Consider the following 24,961-nt stretch of genomic DNA (forward strand, 5'->3'; position numbering starts at 1 on the left):
AAAGAGAGAATATTTAAATACCTGAAAATGCAAGGCAGTATCATTACTAAGAGGAGGAGGAGTCAGGTTACCAGTTACAAGAAGACACAGTACTTCATAATCTTTTTCTCTACTTGAACTACAGAAAGGTTTGCTAGTAACCTCAAGAAAAGCAGAACACATCACTACAACTTAATGAAAAAACCAAATAGCAGAGATATTCTTTCAAGGATATTCAGAGATTTTTTTAAACAGGGAGCTGCTGTCACACAAAAACATGACAAATTCTAACAATTCCCTTAAAGACTTCAAAAGACACAGTGATAATTCTACCGTATTTTACTAACTATTCTTATGCAGTAACAACCATACAAATCAGTTACGTCTTTTTTTCCAGAGAGATTCATGACATATATTTAGCATTTTTCTAGCATTAAGGATTGAAAATATCTGCTTACCTGATGCCTCATGTAATGATGCATATACGGTGCTCCAATTTTAATTACTTTGAGGCAAAATGGGCACAGCAAATGTTTTGTATTTTCATGAACTGTTCTAAAATGTGTTTCTACATCTGAAAAAGCTGAGGATCTGTAGTTGCATACCTAAAACAAAAAGTTTGACTTTCTTGTTGAAAGTTTATTGACAGTAAAGACAGGGGGGTGGTGTAATCTAAATACAAAACAGTCACTCTGAGATACCTGGCAAACATACGGCATTTCACCTGGCTTATGATTGTCCTTCATATGTTGCAAAAGAACTTGCTCTGTTTCAAAGGATAATTCACAGATTTTACAAATAGCTAGAAAAAGTGAAAAACAAGAAAAAAGTAAAAATTCGTTTGGGGTCAATAAGTAGATAAATTATAATACATATATGTATGTGAACTGTATAAATCTATAAAGGTAAAGCAATCTAACAATTATTCTACTCTTCAGAAGAAATTCCCTGTACAATTTCAGGAAGCCAGAAGTGCTAGGCCCTTAAACAACAGGAATTCTTGCAGTCAAACTTTCAATTAAAAAAACAAAACAGAAAGCTTTTTAAAATGTTTTTTTTTTCCTACACACATTGTTCTAACATAAATTGAATGAGTGCTCAGCTCCTATATTAAATCTCAAGATTATTGCTCTTTAAGTACAATAGCTTTATTCTGAAGTTACAAACCAGCAAAGTAAAAGTCAGAAAATATCTAAAAATTTTAGGTGTCAAAAAGATTCAATGTGATACAATCCAACTTACTAGATGACTCGTAAGGCGTGTGTGTACTTTCAATGTGGCACTGCAGCTGGAATGGGGTGGGAAACTGACGGTAACAGTGCTGGCAGGTGGTGTGGCTTTCCCAACTTTCACTGCTCTGCTTCTCAAGCTCCAAGTGATGTTTCATGTGGTTCATAAACCTTTAAATGATAGTGAACAGGTGCAAACCCCTACATTTTAACATTCACTATACATGACATATCACATGCAAGATGTACAGGATTCTTTAGAAACTTTACTCTGTAAGGACTTCTCAATTTCAAAATTCTTGCCTTGAAATAAAGGGAAATTAGCAAAGGCAACAACAACAAAACATGTCAGCTGTTCACAACTTCACCGCCACCACACTCTCAAAGCCACATTCTGAAGCAAGTGTAACTTTAGTTCCAGAAGCTTTCTTTGTATAAAGCATTTAGGACTGAAGTTGAATTACGGAGGACAGTTATCAAAGAATGCCACTGTGCAGCTGACAGTCAAAAGAGTATGAGAAACTTGGTGGTATGTTACTACTTCAAGTTACTACCTTTTCCTCATTAATATGTCCACTTATCTGTAGTAGGAACCTATTCTGGCTGAGAAGTCAAGGCACTCATGACAACATTGGCAGGTCACAGTTACTGGTGGAGCAGCACAAGGACAGGTTAGTTGCACAACCCACTGCTGTTAAACTTCAAAAACTGTTCTATTTTGAATGTGCTTCATTTCAGTACAGCCAGAGGAACTATTAAATGTAGGTCACACTCACAAAAGGAATGTAGTTCTCAAAGTGTTGACCTTGGAATTGGAAAAAAGAAATAAGCAAGGAGAACAGTCTCTTGAGCTCAAGCTTCTAATACCTTGCAGTTGCTTAAGAAAAGAAAAGAAAAAGGGGGGAAAAAAAAAAAGCTAACTGAAGATATCCAGGTGCCTAAGCAGAAGAAAGGAATTGACTAGTACTGCATATTACCTTAACAGAACATTATTTCAACGGTGTGCTCAACCATAGATCTTTTAAAGGAAGCAGGGGATTACCCTGATGAATCACTTTGTGCTTTCCTGAATTAAGGTCCAGAAAACTTCCACTACAAGTAGAGAGGTACTATGCATTTATTTTGTCCACTATAAATGGTTAAAGATGTAAAATATAACTTCAGAATTTTCATTCCACGGTATAAAACTATGGAATACAGCTACAAAGTTACAGCAAAAATTAATATGGCAGAAAGTTGACTCTAGAGAAAGTAAAAGAAAAAATTAAGTGCTCATTTTTAATGACTTGCTGCGGAACACATAGGCACCATAGCACCAACAGCTTACAATATAATGCTAAGTAGAAAATAGTGCCTGAAAAATATTTTTTAAAATGAATCCTGTATCTTAATAAAGTATTCATTCTGTGGACTACTTTTCATGATACTGCAAGCAAGGCTTATTTGAAAAGTATTATACATACAAACCCAGAAGAATAACCTCTTGGCCCATATCAAACATTGTTTATTGCTCTTAAAAAGATAAATTGCAAGGGAAGAAATGCCATAATTAACAGGAACTATAAAATCATGAGAGTAAACTCTTTTAAAGTCTAACAAACATACATTTTCAAGCTGCTTAAGGCAAATTACTGGCACTTTTACTTAGGATTTACACATACTTAATGATTAATAGCAAATTTAATGTTTGTAATTACAAGAAACTTTTGTTTTCTTCAATAATATGGGTCTAATGTTAGCATAAACCTGTTCATTTTAACTTGCAGACTGTGCCCTTTGAAGGAATAGTCCATTTTTCAGTTTTACATTCTGCTACTTCAGCTTCCCTTGAAGAATGCATGTAAAAAAGTTCAATGACCTTAACTTCCAAAGGAACAATGACATGAACTCATCTACCTATTAAAACAGCTTACTCAAGTTTTTTGCAGCATTTGGAAGTAAAATTATTCCATCAAAATAACAGATGTTACGTAAGTAATGCACCAACTATTAGTCACTGTGCATTCCTAAAGGGAATTAACACTCGCATCTACTAATATCACCATCAATCCAGATGGCAAATTGTAAAATACTTTCTGTTGCCCTTTCTAACCCCAAAGTCCTACAACTGCTCTCATTAACACCATTAACATTTGTACTCTAATCTGTCAAAAGTTTAAGTTATGGCCATACATGCATAGTAAAAATTAATTCCATTATTATCCATTTTCAATAAGAAAAAAATTTTCTAGTTCAGAGAGACAAATTTTTAATGCATGAGACTAAGTGCTATGTGCTGTAAGCGATTAACAAACAATTAAGGAAGTGAGTTCAAATACCTTATGTTATTTTTAAGAACTTTCAGACAACTGAAGCACTTAAATGTTGTATGAGTCTTCTGCTCCTGTTGTACCTGCTGGGTGTCACCGTCATGTTTCCCATAATAAAAGTCATTAACTAACATAATCAATTTTCCTTTCTCAGATTCAGCAGTCTTGCTTGTTGTGCTCGAACATTCTGTTTTGGCCATTCCCAGGAAAAAGTTATTTACCATATCTGGACAACAATACTGGATGGAAAGGGGGAGGACAAGAGACAGACAGAGACAAAGGTATCAGTCTCTCTTACCAAACTGCGTCGATGACAACAGCGTTTTAAAAACTGAAGCAACTCACTAACTAGAGTTAGATGCAAAGTTCAATTCTCTGACACACCGACTTTATTCATATTTACATATGGATTTTGAACAGTAACTGATCTTTAGGTAGTGTTTAGGTAATAAAACACTACATATTATAAAAGCTGAAAAGGGATTATTCTCATAGGTTCATGTAAGATAAACTTAAGCTAGAAATCAGAATACCAGTATTGCCTTACTCATTAGAAAAATGTCTATTTCATTTATATTTAATAACGAGAAAGAGAAAAGCAGCTTTTATGCAAGTATTTTGCTGACAAGCATAAGTTTACTGAGAACTTAATGGAAAGTTTTATCTTTCATTTCTTTGGGGAGGACATATGTTGAAACCTGCAAAAGTTCTTTCCAGCATTACTGAAAAATTCAGAAATTCTAAGTCACACAACACACATTGTTCAAGCTTCTTTATGTCAAAGCGTACGTAATGAATCCTTAACCCAATAGCTATAACATAAAACTTAACACTTAAAAAGTATGAAGTACTTCATACAGAAGATGCTATTAAGTTTCCAACTGTGAACAAAATTAGCATATTTCAGCAGACAGATCTGTCTCCTGCTGAATAATGCTTCTAACTGTGTAGGACTACTTTCTGCAAGCCTACTAGTAAGGAGTTAATTTCCTACTGTGGAAGTGTAACTCAGTATATTTATCCCATATAGTTTAACTAAAAAATTAATTAAATAATACTAAGTAAACCCACTTCAATGGTTCTTTCATTCGACTGATGTACTCAGTGCAAAAGCTATTCTCTACAAATAATGATTAGAGAAAGATAAAACCCTTGATTTTTTTTCCACTGTTATGTATGTTTCTTAATTGTGTTTTGGAGATGAAGAGGACAGTAGCTACCACTTAAGGTATCTTAAGCCCAGTAAATCAGAATGATCTGTGTTAACAGTAACTCAGAGCCTCACAGACTTCTGTTACACAGTAGTTCATACTCCTTTTTGCATGGGTTATTCACATTGTCTATAGAGTGCAAAGCCATTTCTCCACCCCCTGAAACGGAATACATGTGCCTGAGAACTGCATGAAGCTTTGACAAATAATAATAAATATTTTCCAGGAAACAATGTTTCCAGAAACAATAACAAGCAGTTTCATAAGCAGACTAAGTGATGCTTAGTTTCTCACAGTGTTTAAGTATGAACTACAAATTAAGTTTTTCCCCTCAGCTTAACAATTTAGCTACCAAATGATATATCAAGATAAAGAGGTAAGTTTATACTGTCATCTTTGTCTCAGTAGTGATCTAACACAGATGTGGGTCAACTGGCTGCCTATTATCATAGGCACTTACCTTCATCAAATTCACCTGAATCTGGCCAATGCTTCAAGAAGTCACAGCTGTGGCAGAGAGAAATCATACAGAGACAGCAAATATGCCTCAATTCATTGGAAAAATAAGGCAAAAAGTGGCAAGATTTAGAGCTCCCCTACTCCATTCTTCCTCTCCATGACTGCAAGACATTGAGCATTTGGGGTCTGGTTGATCACAGCCAGAAGCCAGACTATCTTCATATCAAAACATGGCACTCTTTCGTAACCAAACAGAAGCCCACATAAGTTTGTTATAATGTTTACCAGCCCCAAAATATTTTACCTTCATATGATTTTTTAGAGGGTCCATAAGATTGAAATGAATATTGCACTTCGGACAAGCTCGTGGAAAAGGTCCTCCATTTTTAATGGTGTTTGTTGCAGCATTTGTACCTGTCAAATTTAAAATATGTTAAGATTCAGAATTCACAAGCAGAATACTTTATTTATTATTATTTATTATTCTAGCAAAATATGCTTTTTCAAATGAAAACTACTACAATTGATGCAGCTGTAGTAACCATAAGCAAGGTTTTACAACCATTTAACTACCCTTGCTTTTTTCCAAACTGAGTTTGAGTTTGCTCTGTTTGATATAGACCTATAAACAACTATTACAAAATCTTAGCAACAAATAAGGAAAAAATGGAAGGGGGTGAAGGTAGCATGATAGAGACAAAGCATTAATTCTGTGCACTGCCATCCCCCTCCCACCCCCTGGATAGGACAGATTATTGATGTTTTTGTTTTAAGAGCTTTAATTCTCAAATGAACATGTAAAACTTGTTTTATGCCATGACCTGATCATCATCACAATAGGGTTCAGATAACTGGTTTTGGAAAGGAATTTCACCATCTGGTTCTCAATGATGAGAATATTTCTCTCTGGACAGTTGTTGGAACCTAGGCCTATTCAGATGCATCATTCCTGTTGAGCAAAGGTGTCTTTGGAGAACCTGGAGAATAAATCCTCTAAATAATTACTCCCAGTAATGAAAGGAAATAGTATTTCTCTTATCAACATAAAATGATTAATACAAACAAAAACAAAACCGCTTTGCATTAGCTTAAACTTTAATGAATAAACCCAGGCTTCCAGTTTTCTCCAAAATGCCAAAAAACATCAGAGCGAGAGCTACTTTTCCAGATGAAGTTCTCTTGCATTCTCAAGTCATTCACAGATCTGGAGGACTCCATGCTGATTAAGTATTTTAGAAGAAGAGGTTAAACACAGGAAGAGTTTTAAGTAACATCTCAACACCTCAACTGTAGAGTCAACTGTACCCTGCCAGGGCTATGAGAAAATGTAATAAAAATAAACACACAAATACATCCACCTTATAACAAGGGAATGAGTAAGTGTATGAGTTAAGAGATGACCATGCAACAGCGTTATACATTTTTTTCACAAAAATAGTCTTGCATGGTCCATCAGGTAGACATGGATCAAACAGTGTTTTTCCTTGAAGATAATAGTATGGCTAAGAATAGTAATTAAGCAGAAAGTCCTTCACATGAGTGGATGGCCATGCAAGAGATGCACCACAAAACAGTGCTGCAAGTCTTCACCATTACAGTTTGTAAAACATTTTGACACGTCACAGCAAAGTGCAAGCTGAGTGGGAAGAAAACAGGTTCTGCAGCAAGATCTAGTGTTCTGTGGTGCTTCAGTGCTGGATTCTGTGACAGATTAGAAATCGCTATGCTAGCATGGGACAGCTTAGAGACAAACTCTTAAAAATAAAGTTCTTAGTGAATATGATCTACACCTTTGTTACTGCACTTAGTAAGCTCCTCTGGTTATCTTTTCTATATTATAGGCTGCAGCACAGTATCTGTTCTACCCAACACAGGGTGGAGAAAAATTTTTTGCTGCAATATTCCATGTTATAGACACTTCCTTCTGGTTGCTGGGGAAGAGTCCGAGAGCAAACCAGCTGCAAACAAGACATGCAAAAAACCCAAATATGAAATGATTCCAAACAACAGAACCACACTGCAGGTAGCTCCTCATTTTAACATTTTAAGAGAGAGTACGTGGTTGGAAATATCTCAAAGTCAAGAATAAATCCTTGTCTATTACAATCAACTGTAAAGCACCTTTTGGCTCAGGAGGAAAATGCAGCTAGTTATTAATACACTGAAACAGCTGGACTATCTCTCCTTGTAGGGAGGGAAAGGTCTTTCAAAGAACATCCTCTCTTTGAAACTTAGATTCCCTTCCTCCTTTCCCACTGCTATTCTAAACTGTATCAAAAACACTGCTGCAAAAGAAAGGGGAGAACTGCAAAACACACTTTGCAATAGTTAGTCGAAGTAGAGAATCACAGAATAATTTAGGTTGGACCTGTGGAGGTGTTTTTGTCCAACCTCCCACTCAAAGCAAGTCCAACCCTATCAGGATGCTCAGAGCCATGTCCAGTCATCTCCAAGGATGGAGATTCCACAACCTGAGTCCTTGCTGCCTTGCCTGACATTCCTACAATGATTTTTTTTTTCTTCCTTTAATCAGAATTAGTTGATAAATTCAGCAGTCACAGAATTCTTTCAATCTTGATTTTCTGGTTGGTTGTTTTTTAGAGTTTCAACTCTCTATTCAGTTCTTTGACATAGAAAATCTGAACTAAGAGTATGAGGTATGGGGCATTTTGATCATCTGTCTTCTGTCTGCCACTAAACAACTTAACTAATCATTGCTTTACAGAATTCAAACATACCTACTAAATGATAAAGTTCTAAAATTTGAATAGGTAATAACCTAGAGTGTATTAATTTGTAAAGGTATATAAATCCTTGCATAGAAAGGTTTTGCTTATTTTAAGGCATAAGAACAGAGTTTATTTATTTACACTGCCTTAGTAGCATTAATAATACCAATCAACTTAAACATTACAAAAGTGCTAGCTTTTTCCATGAAACAGATGCATGGATTGACAGCTAGACCATTTGATCTACCCTACCTTTTGAAGATACATTTTGTGATGGTGTTACTGTTGGAGAGTTAACTGTAGGTGAAACAGATGAATTGCTTCCAGCACCAACCTCATTAGGCTTGGCCTTTTTTGGAGTTACACTGTTGCCTTCAGAAGTAGCAGGACGCTTAGATACAAAAACACTCTCATTCAGACCTACAGTGGTTTAAATTAAAGAACCTCAGTTTTTTTCCATAGTATATTACAAACACATTACTGATGCCTATACTTTAATAGGTGGACAAGTCTACATAAAGCAGTTAAGATTTCCCTAAAATAATAAGCCATACAAAAGTTAAGAAAACAATATCCAACTCAGACCGAATATTCTAAGGCCAGTGGAGAAGGAAAGGGTAAATGCAAAGAGAAACAGCCCCATCCCTGAAACCCAGTAAATCACACTGTGACCACCTGAATTTATTTGTCCTACTTTTCACATCTTGACCCACACTAATCTGAGACTCACAACAACGTGAGTTCACAGTAATAAAGTTAAGCTAAGCAGCTGGTTTCTGCAATGCCCCCTATTTGGAACAACCTCTGCCCTTCTGATGAAAACCATCTCCTTTTTTTGGTCCTATGTTAATGCTGGTTTAGTTTATTATTAAACTCTGTAAAACATTTGAGACTTCAGTTTGTATGCAAAATGAAAACAGTGTTGTAACTTCTAATAACCAATCACAGCACACCTATTTGCTCTCTTCTGAAAGAACAGTTGGTTCATTTATTGTTTGTGGTATTTCTTCTAAAAAAAGAAAATCACTAAAAAATAACTCAGAAATTCAGAGGTTCGGTGCCTGATTAACATGCCCATCAATACTTGGCTCCATCTTGTCCTGAAACCCATATGTCTTACTGTAAGATTACCCTTGACGATGTAATCTCAATACAGAGATCAGTCCTCAAGTAGACCTGAAAGAGCACAGCTACATACCAAGAAGTCTGAAGTGCCAGCACAGACCTTGTAAATCTCTCACAATCACAGGCTGCAAATAGCCTTAAGACTATGATAAACTATGACAAAGACCAGACTTTAGTTCCAGACACAATGATCTGAACTAAGAACATTCTTGTATATTCCACTCCCAACGGTCTAGCTGCTCCAGTGATTTCTTCAGGTGTAGTAAGAAACTGAATTAGTATCTTTAAAAGTCTTCTCAACAAGCAGAGCTAACTTGTGTCACATAAAATTACTCAAACTTCTTCTGAGAAGAAACAAAACAACCCCCTCCCACCCGCAAGTTGTGTTTACTCAGTGGTAACTATCTTCACCTAGCAAACAGTCTGGATAGTCTCCCCATTTAATCCACAGAGGCAAAGAATCCCAGCAGGGAATGCTGATATTTGAGCATCTTGGAGAATCTACCTCACTATGCTTCATATACAGGAAAACATAATTCACCTGTTACATATGTATTTAATCATCCTAACGTTCTCCTTTCCTTCTTTCTGACATAAATGAATATATTAAGCTCAAATGTCTCACTCTATGCAGTGTTTGCCTAAGGTAATTAACACATTCACAAAATAAACTGGTTATTCATTAGATACTACTACTTCCTAGTGTTTTTTAATTTACTTATACTTGCACTGTTAGGTATATGAGCTGGTTACATTGACATGTGTCTTGATTAGCAAAGGCTTCCATACAGCTGGTATGACTTTAGCATTCTTCTGTATCACTGAGGCTATTCAAGCATCAGGCCACCAACTTACAGCAGGAACTGCTGCTATATATTTAATTATGTGTAGTTGTGTAATGAGGGCCAGGGGAAAGACAGAAGGGTCTGACTGATTTTACAGGAATCTTCAGTAAAGTACTTTATTTTACTGTAGAAAATCTGATCTGGAAAAAAGGACTATTTTTACATGTTAACAAAATTGGTAATAATTTAAATCTAAAAAGTTTGACACATCTGTGACAAAAAAAATTGAAGACTATTTTATATATTTATAAAGGTGAGCATTCTTAACTCAGTTTATACAACTCTGATCTAATAAAAATACCCTCTTTCAGAAGAATTATAATAATAATAGGAGAATAAACATAAGTTTGCATTTGAATTCTGTTGTTTGTTCATTTAAAAAATAAATTAAAGCCTATTTTTAAAAATAATCAAACCAATTCCAAGTATTATTTAATATCTAGCTGGTATAAATCAGATTGATTCCTCTTTTCATCAAAGTGCCTCTCTCAACTGGTGCATGGACACAAGAATCCCTTGGATCACCCATGTTCCAGACTAGTTTGTCCAATCCTCTACCCAGCAGATCACACAGCTGAAACTGTCAGGGACTCCAGGTACTCAAGAGAGCAGAGAAAAGCAGCAGGCAACAAATTCTTGTTTGGTTTTCAGGCTGCTCAGGAGTCTATTACCTTCACTTCATGCTATTGGTGAATACTTTTGTAAATATATTGTAGCTATTACGAAACAGTTGGCTATACTCATACACACAGTATTATTGTGTACAATATCTAAAATGATTGCAAGAAGGAGCAAAGTATACTGGATGCAGTATCACCTTGCCGACAGCTTTCTAATCACACACTATAACACTACTGTAAAATCCTTAACACTGTTATGTGCATCTGTGCTTGCTGGGCCTGATTTTATGAATGATGGCAAAAGACATTAGAAATGGTAACCAAGAATAAAAGCATCAAATGTACTGTGATAAGTGGTAACAGTCAGATGAAATTAACAGAAGAGAGACATGAAAGCCAAATTATTTCAGGCCTCTAGTGCATTGTCCCTCACCAACATCTCCCATTAATCTAGTACTATGAACGCACGTATACAGTCCAGTCAACTACTAAATACCACAGAACAGTTCTTCTATTGGTTATGGCATTTTCTGGTTCCTGCACGTGGGTAAGATTTGTGGGAGAATGATCCCAAAATATTCTCAGAAAGCAAACTACAGTTTTACATACATCCCCAGTGCCCATCCAACCTGCAGATAAGAATTATCAATGCTGTTTTACTTAACACCACCACCTATTTAGCAACCTAACAAAATGGTTGGTTGGTGTCCGTTAGCAGCTTATCACTTCCCTGCTTAGACCTCGGAAATAAATATTTATGCTATATTGAGCTAAAAAATGTCTTTAATGATCCGTGTACAGAAGTTAAATTGTCCTGCAGAGTATCACAGGCCAGTTCCCAAAAGGATTCTGCTTTTAAATACCATATTCCAGAATGTCTTGTGCCCACAGTGCTGCACATGAATTACAGGAAGCATAGCACCAACACAGGCAAGTTGGCATCACCACATATAAACAAAACGAACGTAAGTGCATTATGTGACCTCACCATGCAAGCCAAACCACAAAATACGCAGATGCTTCCTTGTTGTGAAGTGAAATGTATCTTAAATTTGCCTTCTGTGTCATAAAGATACTTGTGTTTCAACCCACAATTATAAACCTTTTAATTTCTAAATCCTACTGCCATCTTACAGAAATAAACATAGTCTAAGTATGGTATATTTAAGACACTTTGAATTACAATCCTTGATGCTTTTAAGTATTTAGTTTTTCTGGATAAGAGACTAATACAAGTAATTTTTAAATATGCAAGCAGGTCTCCTAAATTAAAAACAAAAAACAAAAAAACCCAACAAAAAACAAACAAACAAAAAACACAAACAAAAAAAAAAACCCAAAACATCCCACCCAAACCACAAACAATTAAACTTTAACACCTGTTCTTTGGAGAACAAGGGCTGAAATACTGAACCATTTGCAAGAAATAAAACCTTTGCTTACTTTACAAAAAGCTATTTAACTCAGTAAGACAGGAACGAGATCACAGAACAGTTGGACACATGCAAGGAAGTACACTACCAACCCTTCATTGGTAAGTATCTGGAGTGAATACCTAAACTAGAGATGCAAAATCATCACATCAAACAGAATAAACTAGCAATCACTCTGTTCTACGTAACTTGTTAGTACGACCAGTATGACCATTCATTGTACATAACCTGTTACCTCATGGAAGAATCAGAAGTGATTGTCACCTGTAACTTTTAGACTGAATGACAGGATTCTGGTCAGTTATTACAAAAGTGCAATCCTTCACAAAAGAGAAGGGAAGTCCCAAGTTATAGCTGTTTAAGATCAAATACACCGCATGCTTCAAATCTACTTCATCTGCTGTGACACAAAAAAAGGCACTTCTTCGTTTGTTTTTAAGTAGGTTAAATAGTTTCTGCTGAAACACAATTTAGGTAGTTAAAAAAAAATTTTTAGTTGTCAAACTACGTATTCTTTCTCTTCCCCTCCTTTTCAGACAGGATCCTTTTGATCCCATCTACTCCAACTCCTATATATAGCAGTCAGGAAACCAAGATCATCATCACAGGGAATCCACTCAGCAGACTCAGGAAGTTCTTCTGGTACTGTTCACAGCCCCTCTCTTGCTAACAACCGTTCTTATTCATGCTAGTCAAAGAGTGCTGGATACACTGAAAACGAGCCTTTACTGGTCAAAAAAAATTACAGTGGACCTGGCAATATTTTTTTCCATCTAAATGAGCATTATAAGAAGACATCAGTTGATATTACAGTCAGTCTAACGTGCTGAAAAGCAAAGTCTGGCAACACAAGGCTCCAAAGTCTATTTCATTAAACATTATACAGTGTTATGTACAGGGGGAAGAAAAAAAGTAGCTATACTATGTTCTAAAAAGCCTATTTAAAGTTATAACCCAAAGATCTGCACTACAGTTAAATGACAGGCTGTTTCTTTCTCTTATCAACTACTACAGTTATACCCACCTGTTACATTCACTGCTGGCCCAGTCTGGTACTGTGGAACTCCCGAGTTCTGTCTCACACCAAACAGTATACCAGATGTATTATCTGGTGCAGCTGGTGGAGAATCCATAATATAATCCTAATAAGATATTTTCAAGAGGGAAAAGAAATTTGAGGTTTAACATTTTTTTTTACTTGCAGGCTTCAAAGGGTTTATTTTAAAAACATATGATTGCTTAAAAGTACTCATAAGTACTCAGCTGTAAATCAAGTTAATTACAATCTCCCCAAAATAGTTTCTTTTGACATTTTGCTAAGTTTGCAGCTCTTATCAGTGGTTGTTAAGTTATTCATAGCTGTGTATCAGAATAGTAAAAACAACCGTAAGACCTGGGAAAGTCCATTTTATTAAATATTACTAAACCTGTTTGAAATGCTAATTGTAACTGCTTTTGTTCAAAAGTCTGACAATATTTCAAATTATACTTGTTTTTCAAAAAACTCTAATACTTTCTTCCTTCAACCCAAACTCAGGCATTTGCCTGTTACTCTTGTGTAACAGCTAGCTGCATTTGAAAAGATCAGAAAACAGAACTCAAAAGTAGCACAAACTTGCAGCAAGCAGAAGCTTCTCAAAGCAAGATGATATTAAAATCAATCAAATTCTACTAAGTGGTCAAGCTTTAATGAAAGTAAAAGTGTATCTATAGTATGTTGACTGGGAATGGCATTAAAATTCATTCTATCACTAAGGGATTTTTTTTCTTTTAGGTAGAGTAATTTCATAAGGAATTCTGGAAGTAATATAATCAAACCCTCTTTTCAAAGCACAGCTAACCTATAAGTCGGTTCATGTTTCTCAGCGCCTTGTTACATTAAGTTTTGAGCATCTACAAGTACAGGTAGCCTCTTCCCTTTAGTTTAAAAGGTTTGCCCTTTAGTACTACATATAACCTAAAAAAATGAAATAGTCCATATTACTTGGCTCCAACACTGAAAACTGTTAAAACTAAACACCTTTACTGATCACTCAATAGGTAAAATTTGGAGGGAAAAGAAACATGAAATTTAGTTCTCTTTACAGATATTCAAGGCTGAGGGGTGAGGTAGGAGAAACACACTTTCCAAGATGCATCAATACTGCTCACGTCTTAATAGGCCATTCATCCTAACACAAACAATTGGAACATAAAATATTTTCAGCAATAGCAATAAGGAGTTAAGAAAAACCTTATAATAGAGTAAGGTTTAATTTCAACATTAAGGTATGAACAGCAAAATATTGGCACTTGATCTTTCTACTCTGAAATAATTCAATTGGTTACACTTCACCAAGCTGTACTGTGAAACAAAAAACTTGACAAGAGTAGCTCAATTTTCCTAAAAAAAAAAAAAAAAAAAAAAATCACCCAATACACATACACAGACTTTGTCATCAGTGTATCCATGAGACAAAGGCCAAAATACTTTTTGCTGTAAAGATCAATCTCACAAAATGCTTCCCATTCACAATTGTGCTACTTATTTGAAAACATCCCTGTGGAAGTTACCACATTTTTAACTACCACCACATTGACTAAACTTGATGGAAAGAAGTCTAAAGAAGTGCACAAGTACACATACAGGTATGATAATCTATTTTAGGACTCCTAAGTACCAGAAAAGATTTGAAAAAAAAGGAAGATGCTTCTCCCCCCATCCTGCCTTTTTGTTGTACACCTCTTAAATGAAGACCCAGGACCTTAATGATAATGAAGAGCCATTCTTTCTTCTGGTGAGTGATCTAATCCAATCTAACCAAATTAAACATAAATGTTCAAGAGTAGTTCTGGAAATAGTTACTAAATTTCTCTGCTCTATTTGTTATGAGTAACAGCTACGTGAGCTGCAGGTGTTGCTGTAGCCACAATGGTTTCAGACTAGCCAGTGAAATTACAAGCAAAGCAGCTTAGCCTGCAAACCCCATGTCAAGCACAACTAATGCTCAGATGGTAAGTCTGTGGTAGGCTCTTAGTGTGAAGGACTACGCATACCACCTACGTTTGAAATATGACCAATACAATAGCTGCACACAAAATCTGCTTCTCTTACTACTCTGTTGTTGTGTTTTGGTTTTTTTTAAGTGCTGCTAACATTTTAACTTTCTTCAAAACAATATCCTGGGTATTTTGATGGCATATGTACATCTCCCTAGTATATACTAAACATATCTGGTGAGTAAGAAAGTAAAACCAGACATCCTGGAAAGTCAAAGTCTCATAATTTTCAAAATGTCCTTTTCTGTTTACAATTATTTCTTTCATGCAATTTGGCTCTGTCATTTTACATACAGAAAAAAACCAGTATCTTCCCATGCTTTAGAAAGCAAAAACGTTTTAAAGAAAAAAAAACCCAAAACCAAAACAACCAGCTTCACTACATCAATTAAAAAAAAAAAATCAAAACAACACGTACAGGTGCTCTCACATGCAGAAAGGCAAAACCCAACACTTTTATAAATTAAGCTCCTAGGGCTCAAGGGGGGGGGGCGGGGAATCTATCACCACTCTTAGTTTTCCAAGAGACTAGTGAAAATACTGGGTTCATACTATGCATCCCAGATTTCCTAACTGTGGAAACCAACATGATAATTGGTAACCAAATCCACACAGAGGAATTACAATGCATGCTATTGGACCTTTGCTCTCCCAAAATTAACTAGGAACAACTGGAACCTGAATCACACTCAGACTGAGGAAAGTGCTTATTAAGTAGGGGAAAGATATGGACAGAATTGGCTGGGGCTTACTGGAGAGCATTCTGAGCGCTGAATTATAGAAGATCTTCACCATTAAGAACAAATTTTTTGATAAGAAGAGGATAGCCGTATGCTGTCATATACAACAGCAGTAGCTCTGACTGAATTAGAATTGCTGTAAACAGTACGACTGAAGCCAAATTCAACTCAGAATTTTTGGAACTGCACTAACGTAGTGCAGTAACAAGAACACAAAAACTAGACTTTTACAGGAAGTCAGTGAATCAAGCCTATGATTGGAAAGGAGTATTTCAATGATAAAACTGGAATATCAAACATTGACAAAAGGTAAATTATAGACCTACTTGTTACAAAATTGAGTAAATGTGTGTTTCAACCCAGTTGGTGATCAAAAGCAATCAGTTCCCACAGAAAAAAACTTTGACATCTTGAGATTAAAAAATATTGCACCATATTAAGAATGCAAAGGCACTCTGAAGGATGTTCAGCTAAAGATAGGTCCTGCCACAGTGTCTAGTCATACCTCACAGTCATCTTCACATCACAATATTTTAATTTTAAAGTAAGTTTCAAAATCTGGAGGCTGAAGATCCAAACGTCAAACATTTCGCAGAAAAACTTATTTGAAGCCCTTGCCACTTTGGAGGAACCAAGTTGGGAAGAAACAGAAAATGTGTGAACGAAAACGTCAAAGAAAGCCCAAGGCAGAAAATCATCAATATAAAATAGTGGCCTCAAGTGAAATAAAGACTAGATAAGGGGCGGGGGGGGGGGGGGGGGAGGAGAGAAATCCAAAAAACCTAAGGACCTCTTGAATGAAGACAATTGAAACCAAGGACATGAACCAAAATACAGGTAGTATACAAATGACACTAAGAACAGCAAATGACATAATGTGGCAGGAGTGATATTAAAAATCACAGAACTTTGCCCAAGAAGCTAAACTATAGTACCTCACTAAAAAAAAAAAAAAAAGCACACCAAACAAGCCTCTTTCCACATTAAAAATATAACAAAACCAAGTGGCAGGAACAATACAAAAACAAGAAAACAAATTATTCTAGATAAGGCTAAAATTGGAAATACAATTCTGAATCTAGAAAAGTTAAGTTGAAAAGATGGAAGACTCGCTTTCAGCATTTCTTAAGCAAGGAAAAAAACCCAGAAAAATCTTCCTAAAGGTACTCAAGAATTTCTTAACATCCAAAGAATAGGATGTTACATTTAGGATAACTTATGAAATTAAGAGCTCATGAAAGCTATAATCAAAATGTCAACGCTGTAAAGAAACCATATTATATATAATTTCAACAGTGGAATACCTATGCACTGGATATCCCAGAAAAGGATGCATTACTTTCTAAAGCACGTCAGTCTAACTTGGAATAGACAGAACTGACTAATACATGGTTAGAGATCCTTTTCCATGCCGTGTACCTTGAAAGTCATATTTCAGGCTGCAACTTCTTCCAATAGGTGTTTCTCTACTCTGCCAGGGAAGAACAACAACCTGCAGATTTTGGCAAAGTAAGACTATAAAAACGTAACTAAAGTCTCATCTGTGATATTCCTGTTGAAAGTAAACTCGACGAATGAGAAAGAACTCTCACAAAAAGAAGTGCTGTGTGCATAGTCTCTTTAAAGGAAATCACTGTCTTGACGAGTTACGTCCAGCTTATACCTTTTGGAGAAGTTCAGCTTTCCTAGGTCTGTTCACTCTAAGGTTTTCTAATAAAAAACAGTGTAGAGGCCACTAGCAGCTTCATCTATTAAAACAAATATGAGCATGTATGGGCAAGGGAAGTAAAGGAGAAGGCTTTCTTTTGCAGTAAAGATTTTGCAAGACATCCTAGTACTCCTTTGAAGGATTTAATAAAGCATACTATGTCATAAGTAAACATTTATAAAAATAAAATTCACAGACTTGAAATATGTGTATACACTATGTGAAGTAGCAGATGTTTCTCTATTAAACTGTGCTGCTTTATAAAAACAGATTTAAGAGAACTCCAGAGGCAATCTAGATATCCTACCAATATCTGGACTTTTGATTTTTTAGGCCTTCTTAGATACAGTGACAGACTGATTTAGCTAACTCACTTCACCAGACATGCCACAATTTCTCTCTGCAAACTATCAATCAACTACTGAAGACTCAAAATTGGAAAGTATGAGTTCTTCCCTAATGAATCTGCCAGAGATTCAGCGACCCAGTTGATAGGCAATGATTCCATTGCATTATTTTTCTTAAAATACAACCCCCCATTGGCAATGATTTAGCCACAAGTCTTAAGAAGAAGATCTAATTCTCATGTTTTAATGGCCTTATAAACTATGTTCATTCAGACCGATACGCCTGTTCAGCAAATGCAGAATACATTAGGCTGCATGATTTTTATTTATACCAAAAGACTGACAGCTGGGACAACTGCAGGTGTGTATATTTGCATGGACGGTGGAGATGGTGCCTACTGTCGGGCTTCATTTTAACCTGACAGTAGTAGCTAATATTATAGGCACATTGTCTAAACAGTTCCAGCTTAAATTATTTTCAATAAAGGTATCACATCATAGTTTACCTCATACAAATATGAAATTTTAACCTTCATTCTTTCTCTCTCACAAATGTCCAACAGCTAAGGCAATAAAAACAGCATCTAACTTGACTCCCTGAAGTTATCATTCTGAGGTTCTGTGACAATCCAGGAAGATCTATGATACATGATCTATGGGCATAGTTCCCTTGGGCTTTTCAAACAAGTATGTTGCTGAATTGTTTCATGTACTGACCCTGAAACTTTTGGTTGCTTAAGTCCTCCTTACCATACTACTGTTTCACTACAACTGACACGTGAACCAAAAAGCACAAACACCTAAGGAGATACCACTACAGCATTCTTTTAAGAAGTGCAAATCCCAGGAGAGGCACTGTAAAAATCAGGTGGGAAAACCAGTTACTTTAAACACCAAATGCAAGCTATTTAAAAATTAAATTATCAATACGGAGGATCCGTCTCTGAGCAGAGAAATCTGCAAAATTTAAAGAATGAGAATTTCCACCATTTCTCCACAACCTAAACAAAATAACGTAAACGGTACTGATTTCTCTTATGCCTAAGATTTTCATTTAATGTAATTCCACTGTTACTAAAGCTATCATTTTTGAGTCTTGCAAATCAGTATTTTCAAATACATATTTTAATTCACCAGTGGAAGGTTATGGTCCTAGCACCTTTACAGTTTATACAATGCTAGGCTATAACCTAGTCCAGGTCTTCAAATTACTAGACTGAGTCAGTATGTTCCTCATTAATTTATTCAAAAGTAATTGCACCTGAGTATTTTACAGTTTAAGGGAATAAAAATTTACCTGATTGAGTATTACAGGCTGTGCTGTTACAGTAGTCACGGGCCTGGATACAGGTTGAGCCACTACAGGAACCATGATATTTCTTGATACTGGCTGTGTCGTCACTGGAATCGTTACAGGTCTGCTAACAGGCTGTGATATTCCAGAACTTGACCCAGGCATCTGCTGTGTTGATAAACATCCAGTAACTGGTCTCTGCAGTGTTTGTGAAGTTCCTGAAACGTTCACTGGTATAGACAATGGCTGAACTGCTACAGAGCTAGCTGTAGGTCTGGATACAGACTGAAAGACTGATGAAACAGGCACGGCACTGGGGCTGGAGGCAGGTGTTGCATAATGGTGACTGTCAGGCTTGAATGTAGTAACTGTACCTGTTGCAAAGGATTCCAAAGTTATCTTTATATAATTTTGCAGTCAGATGTTTCATAAGTGTTGTGGATTTTTTGTTTTTAATTACCATATTAGGACAATAAAGTACCTCTACTGGGTGCACCATTCTGTATCCCCCTTCGTGATGAGCTGAGGTTGACTCTGTTCAATATATCTGTCAAAAGTTACATTTATCTTAATTGCAGTTAAATTAATAGCTTAATTGCTTTTCAAATTAAAAGTAGCATTCATATCCACTAATTAAGCCAATTAGGATTTGACTTATAAATTAGAATATTATTTCGAACATAAATACCTGGCAAAACAAAGCATCATTTGTACAAATTAAGGTACGTTCTTCTACTCCTCTTCTCTTAGGTTAAGCTAGTTCACCTAAGAATCTCAGTTTTTATTTTCTTGGAGATAGATTAACACACAAATAAGAGTGAAAACAAAAAAAGAACATTTCATAAATACTTAGCTTTGCTGATTATAATGCATTTATTCACTTCTGTTTCTCATATACATAGTAAGTTCCCCAAATACTAGAACTGCTCTACACTAAAGGAAGCATTTTCTCTAAACCAGTAACTACACAATTTGCTTCTGTATTACAGGAAAATACAGCACTTACAAACTTGTTTTTAGACTCCCATTTTCCAATGTGAAAGAAAAATCAACAGACCAGCAATCAAAGGAGTTGTGTTGGAACTGCATTACAAGAGAACTGATTTTCTTACATATCCTACATGGTTGTCTATGACCAGAGTTCTAGCTTATCAGAAACACATGCAATTTCTTATATTTGATGTTTACTCCCTAACTAATGCCACCAATATTCCCCGTTTTATGTCTTAGCCTGGGGTTTCTGATCATTCCAGAACGTTACAAAAATATTCACAAAATCAAAATATTTTTCTACCACCAGATTCTCAATTCCACTAATGTTGCTGTCAAGTTTCTTGCTCTGACATGTGAAAATATGCATATGAAATTAGATTGATCCTCCAATATCTAACCAACAAGATTTAAAGTACCTTCTCAAACCAGGATCAAATTACATCAGGATCTCAAACAATAGATCTTAGAGTTATCTACACATTGTGTTTAATAACCTTAAGGCTGTTTCCACCAGCCATGGTTCATTAGCATACACTACTCAGATTGATAAATAAATCTAATAGCAGTAGAGCTCAGAAGATCACAGCTTTCAACCTGTCACCTGCATTTAGATCATACTAATAAAAAAGCAGCTGCAACCAACAGATCCAAACAGGTTTGCATTTTTTAAGATATGATGAAATTTCATCCTGTAATAGTAATACTACTTTTACTTCAACACAACACTAACTACGAGCAAGGATTAACTTAATTTGGGACTTAGCTCGACACATACTTTTTTGTGTTTGTTAATAAATCTATACCTCTGGAATTTGAATTCCAGAGTGAAATATAACTAAAGCCTTCATCTACCTACAAAAAAAAAAAAGCGCTATCCTAAAAGTTATGTCTCACAAAGCATATTCAGCTTCAGACAGTCTGATGTGCACATAATTCACATCCTAAAATACAGAGGTAGATTTTACGGTTTTTAAAAAGAACATTTTAGGAAGCCAGTGATTTGAAATTATAAACTAGATTTACATGACTCAACTGATTCATCATAGACTTGATGTGCCCTTTCCCCTCCCCCATCAAAGCGTTATTTGTCCTGTTTAGGTAAAAGAACACTGAAGTATAAGAAAGCTAACATGCAGAACAACATTCTAAAGTAGCAACAAATTACAGGTTTGTATCATTACAAAAAGGGAAGCAAGAAAAATGAGCAGTAACTGTACGAAAAATGAGCAGTTGCAGGAAATGGTAAAGGGAACAAAGTGTGAATTACTTTCATCCCAGTCAAAATAACCCTCCAGTATGTCCAAAGAGGCACTTTATTGTACATGACACTGTGCCAGCAGGTCAAAGTTGGGTTTTTAACTATTTCCTTCAAGTTTTCCACACCAGTCTGTATAAAAACTGATAATTGCATTGTCAGGAAAAGGTTAAAAAAATTGCTATGTATTGCAGAAAATATACCTTTCAGAAAAATTAAGAACTACACGCGAGTCTCCATTTGTCATCTAATTTTTCATCTGATCAGAGAGGAATTTTCCCAGGTAAAAACTAAACAACAGTGATAAGCAAAGTTGAGTTCACTGTGTCTTGCCTATCACCAATAACAAACTGAAGCCTGACTACTGCCAGGTAGCACTACTTACAAGCCAGAGAAGAACTGAGGTCATTCTTCCATAGCTGTTTTTGATAGTGAAGTAGAAGATTACAAAGAGAAAAGTTGAGGAAAGGGAAGGAAAAGAGATAAAGTAAAAAGTTATACCATAAGTGATTTTACTTATGTCAGGACTGAGTATGGACAGCACTAGAATAAGATGCATACATTGTAAGTCTCTCTCTTTTACCAAAGTTCTTGAAGTTGCTGAATCATATCAAAATTGTAGTTTTCACCTGAACTATTTCTATCCTTTATGACTAAAAAAAAAAATCTTGAGAATACAATGACTGCAATGAAACTTGGCATATTTGTTGTTCCAACATATGCCTAGTGCCTTAATAGTTGTTCTGTGCCATGACCTACTGCCAATGACCCACAGCAATCCAGAGGTCTCTGGACCTCCCAAAAATCAGTAAGGGTATTTTTCAGTCCTTCTAGAAGTTTGTAACTGTAGAAAACTTCTTAGAATAATTTTTAAATAGTCTTCAAATTTTCAAGAGGATCTAGAATATTTTTAAAATATTCAAAAATATTAACCCTTAAGAACTATTTTCAGGTGAGAGAACTTTAACATCAGCTTCAGTATTTCTTTAATATTTAAAACATAATTTTCCACTTTTTTAAGCTAGTGTAAGAAGCATTAGAGTTACTATCCCAGTGAGTAACAAAGTAAAATAGAGTTCAGATGCAAGATAAAAGTATTATGAACTAAAATGACTGAACAGCTAATAATAGCTCCGAAGTCCATGCAGCAGAGTGTGACAGAGAGCCTAGTTTAACATTTTGTCTTGAGATTCTTCACTGCAAACTATACACCTTCAGAAAATGACTGTGGAAATCTTGGGTGCAAGCATAGCAGAGATGAGGCAGAAACTGAAATCAGTAAACCTCACCAGGCAGTCTTGTGTATTCAATAGCTAGAGAAACCTTAGGTCAAACCTCTTAACAATTGACTGTAAGATGGCTGCATACAGAAATCAGAAAGTTTCATTACTAAAATTAATTTAAGTAACAAAAATAACGTTCTCCTTTACTTACCTGCCAAAGCCCAAGCACAGGACAAACATGGAATCCTGACACATCTGCTGTCATCACAACCACCTAACCTCACTCCCTGCACTGCCTGCATTAGGAGAAAACTACAGAACTTGATGAAAAAACCTATTTATTTTACAGGGGATGAATGAATTTATTAATAAAAATCTCTTACTTAACAGAGAGGCTTCTACTATTTTCACATTAATTACTTTTCCTGATTGTGCTTTTATTATAGATACTTAAGACAGTTACCCTGGTTTTGTCAGAATGATGTCCACCCATTCAGACTGTCCACCAACACACGAAACGTGGGGTGGAGGAAAAAGAGGGACTGTAACATGAAGACTTAAATTCATGCACATTACTTTAGTAGGGAGACACTTCCAAGTATCTAACTAAATATCAACTATATTAAGAGCAACTGCATGCATGGTTTCAGCATTGTATGTATTGGACTTTTAACCATATTTTTAATGCTAAAACCTTCAAACGTCCTTGTTTTGACTTCAGAGATTTAAGGTTAGAGGTAGACACAGCTGTGCATAACCTGGGTTTTAAGACAGAATTTCTTAAGAATTTCAATTTTCAGTATGACAGAGAACTACAGAACAGCTTTAAGATGTAGAATTTCTTAAGTCTTACTGTTAAAAATTCTGTATTTTCAAAGTAAGTTTAAAGTTTTACACCTTGAAATATCTGTTTTAAATTACGGAAAATGTTATCTTACATGTACTAGCTGGCTTCGAGCTTGAGATTTCCCCAACAAAGATTGGCTCATCATCATCATCATCCTCCTCCACTTCTTTCACTCTCTTTTGCCATGGTTCTAGCTCCTCTTCTTCACATTCCATAAATAATTCTGCCATCTTGAGACTAGATAGTAAAAACCAAAACATACATACCAAAACATTCAGTACTTTCATGAAACAAATGTTTCACCGTTCAGTAAAGATTACTGCACTTGATGATAATTCCAATAAAAAAGTCTTCCCTCCCCACCCTGCCCCCCGCCATGTTCTATACAGGTTGAACCTGATCTGATATAGATCTTCAGAGATCGACACAACACCTTTCTGATAATTACCTGAATTCTCATCTTTGCTATTAAAGGTGATAAAAGACCAAAGATATCCTCTGCATAATTTAAACTATTTTTGTATAATCCACCAGTAACCATCAGAGGAAGCCTCTGACACCACAGTGAAAGGTATCTTCTAAAAAAATACTCCTATTCCAGGTAAGTGATTCACAAGAAATGTGAAGACCCTGCTATGAAGCATGTAATACACCTGGCACAACTGAGTTAGTGAAACACTCGTTATAGCTTTATTCTCTTTGCATCTAAAAAACCCCAACCCAACCCCCACCCAAACCCACAACCTACCACAGCCCCACAAATTGTGTAAGATTTTGCCAGGGCTTCCCATATAGTCACATTTTCTTTAAAACCCAACAAAAACAAAACAAAATTCCCCAAAACCCACACAAACCACACACCAAAAAAGACCTCAAACAAAAAAAACCCCACAACAACAACAAAACCCCAAAACCATACCCACAACGCATTGCATAGTGTTTTCATTATCAATTAGGACTTGACAAAAATTTTGCATAGATCTCATTAGACTGAGTCCCTTGTGCTTGGAGACTTGCTCTTGCAGTAAGGAAAAAAAATGTCATGTATGAAAATAGTAATGAAAATATGTAGCTTTTGGAATTAACCAAATTACAATGAGCATCTCTAATCGTAACTGGTTTTATTTGGTTTTTAAGTAAACAGTGATGGCCAACGAAGTTTTCCTCTTTCTTTTCACATCCTCTAACATAATCTGGAAAGTATTTCTGAACAATACAGGAAATAAGAAACTTTTATGTTTCTTTACACACACTACCAATAATCTAATTCGTAAAGACCAGTAATTTCATAAAACCACAGGGCTGTCTCAGCAATAACCAGGATCAGGATCCCAAGACAACATGTTTGCTTTGCCTAAGACACGGAGCTTCGCAAAATTCAGTGTCTCCGTTTTTTGGCAAATTGGAGGGGAAACAATACAGTTTTGCATGAGGAACCCAATAGTAACTCCAGCCAATATAGGAATTCCTTGAAATTAATGAGCAGTTAAGCACATGAAATTCAATTCATCATTGGACTGCTTTGACAAAAAGTGAAGAATATCCGAGCAACAGTTCCTTTCATGAAGGCCACAAT

General features: G+C 35.7%; 1 protein-coding gene across 4 annotated transcripts in view; it reads right to left on the bottom strand.

The window, feature by feature from the left end:
• The window catches only part of ZNF280D (zinc finger protein 280D), a 68,982-nt gene that overhangs the window by 39,987 nt on the left and 4,034 nt on the right, over positions 1–24,961 (bottom strand). For all 4 annotated transcript variants that reach the window (XM_076348253.1, XM_076348252.1, XM_076348255.1 and 1 more), the window contains exons 2-11: positions 23,477–23,622; positions 19,549–19,614; positions 19,071–19,441; positions 12,964–13,081; positions 8,169–8,336; positions 5,492–5,601; positions 3,527–3,756; positions 1,222–1,379; positions 681–781; positions 438–584 (exon numbers count right to left, since the gene is read on the bottom strand). In XM_076348253.1, coding sequence (XP_076204368.1) covers positions 438–584; positions 681–781; positions 1,222–1,379; positions 3,527–3,756; positions 5,492–5,601; positions 8,169–8,336; positions 12,964–13,081; positions 19,071–19,441; positions 19,549–19,614; positions 23,477–23,615 — 1,608 coding nt within the window. In that variant the 5' untranslated portion in view covers positions 23,616–23,622. The remainder of the gene's footprint in view (positions 1–437; positions 585–680; positions 782–1,221; positions 1,380–3,526; positions 3,757–5,491; positions 5,602–8,168; positions 8,337–12,963; positions 13,082–19,070; positions 19,442–19,548; positions 19,615–23,476; positions 23,623–24,961) is intronic.

The sequence above is a fragment of the Aptenodytes patagonicus genome, chromosome 10 (assembly GCF_965638725.1).
Source record: "Aptenodytes patagonicus chromosome 10, bAptPat1.pri.cur, whole genome shotgun sequence".
In the NCBI taxonomy this organism is placed as follows: domain Eukaryota; kingdom Metazoa; phylum Chordata; class Aves; order Sphenisciformes; family Spheniscidae; genus Aptenodytes; species Aptenodytes patagonicus.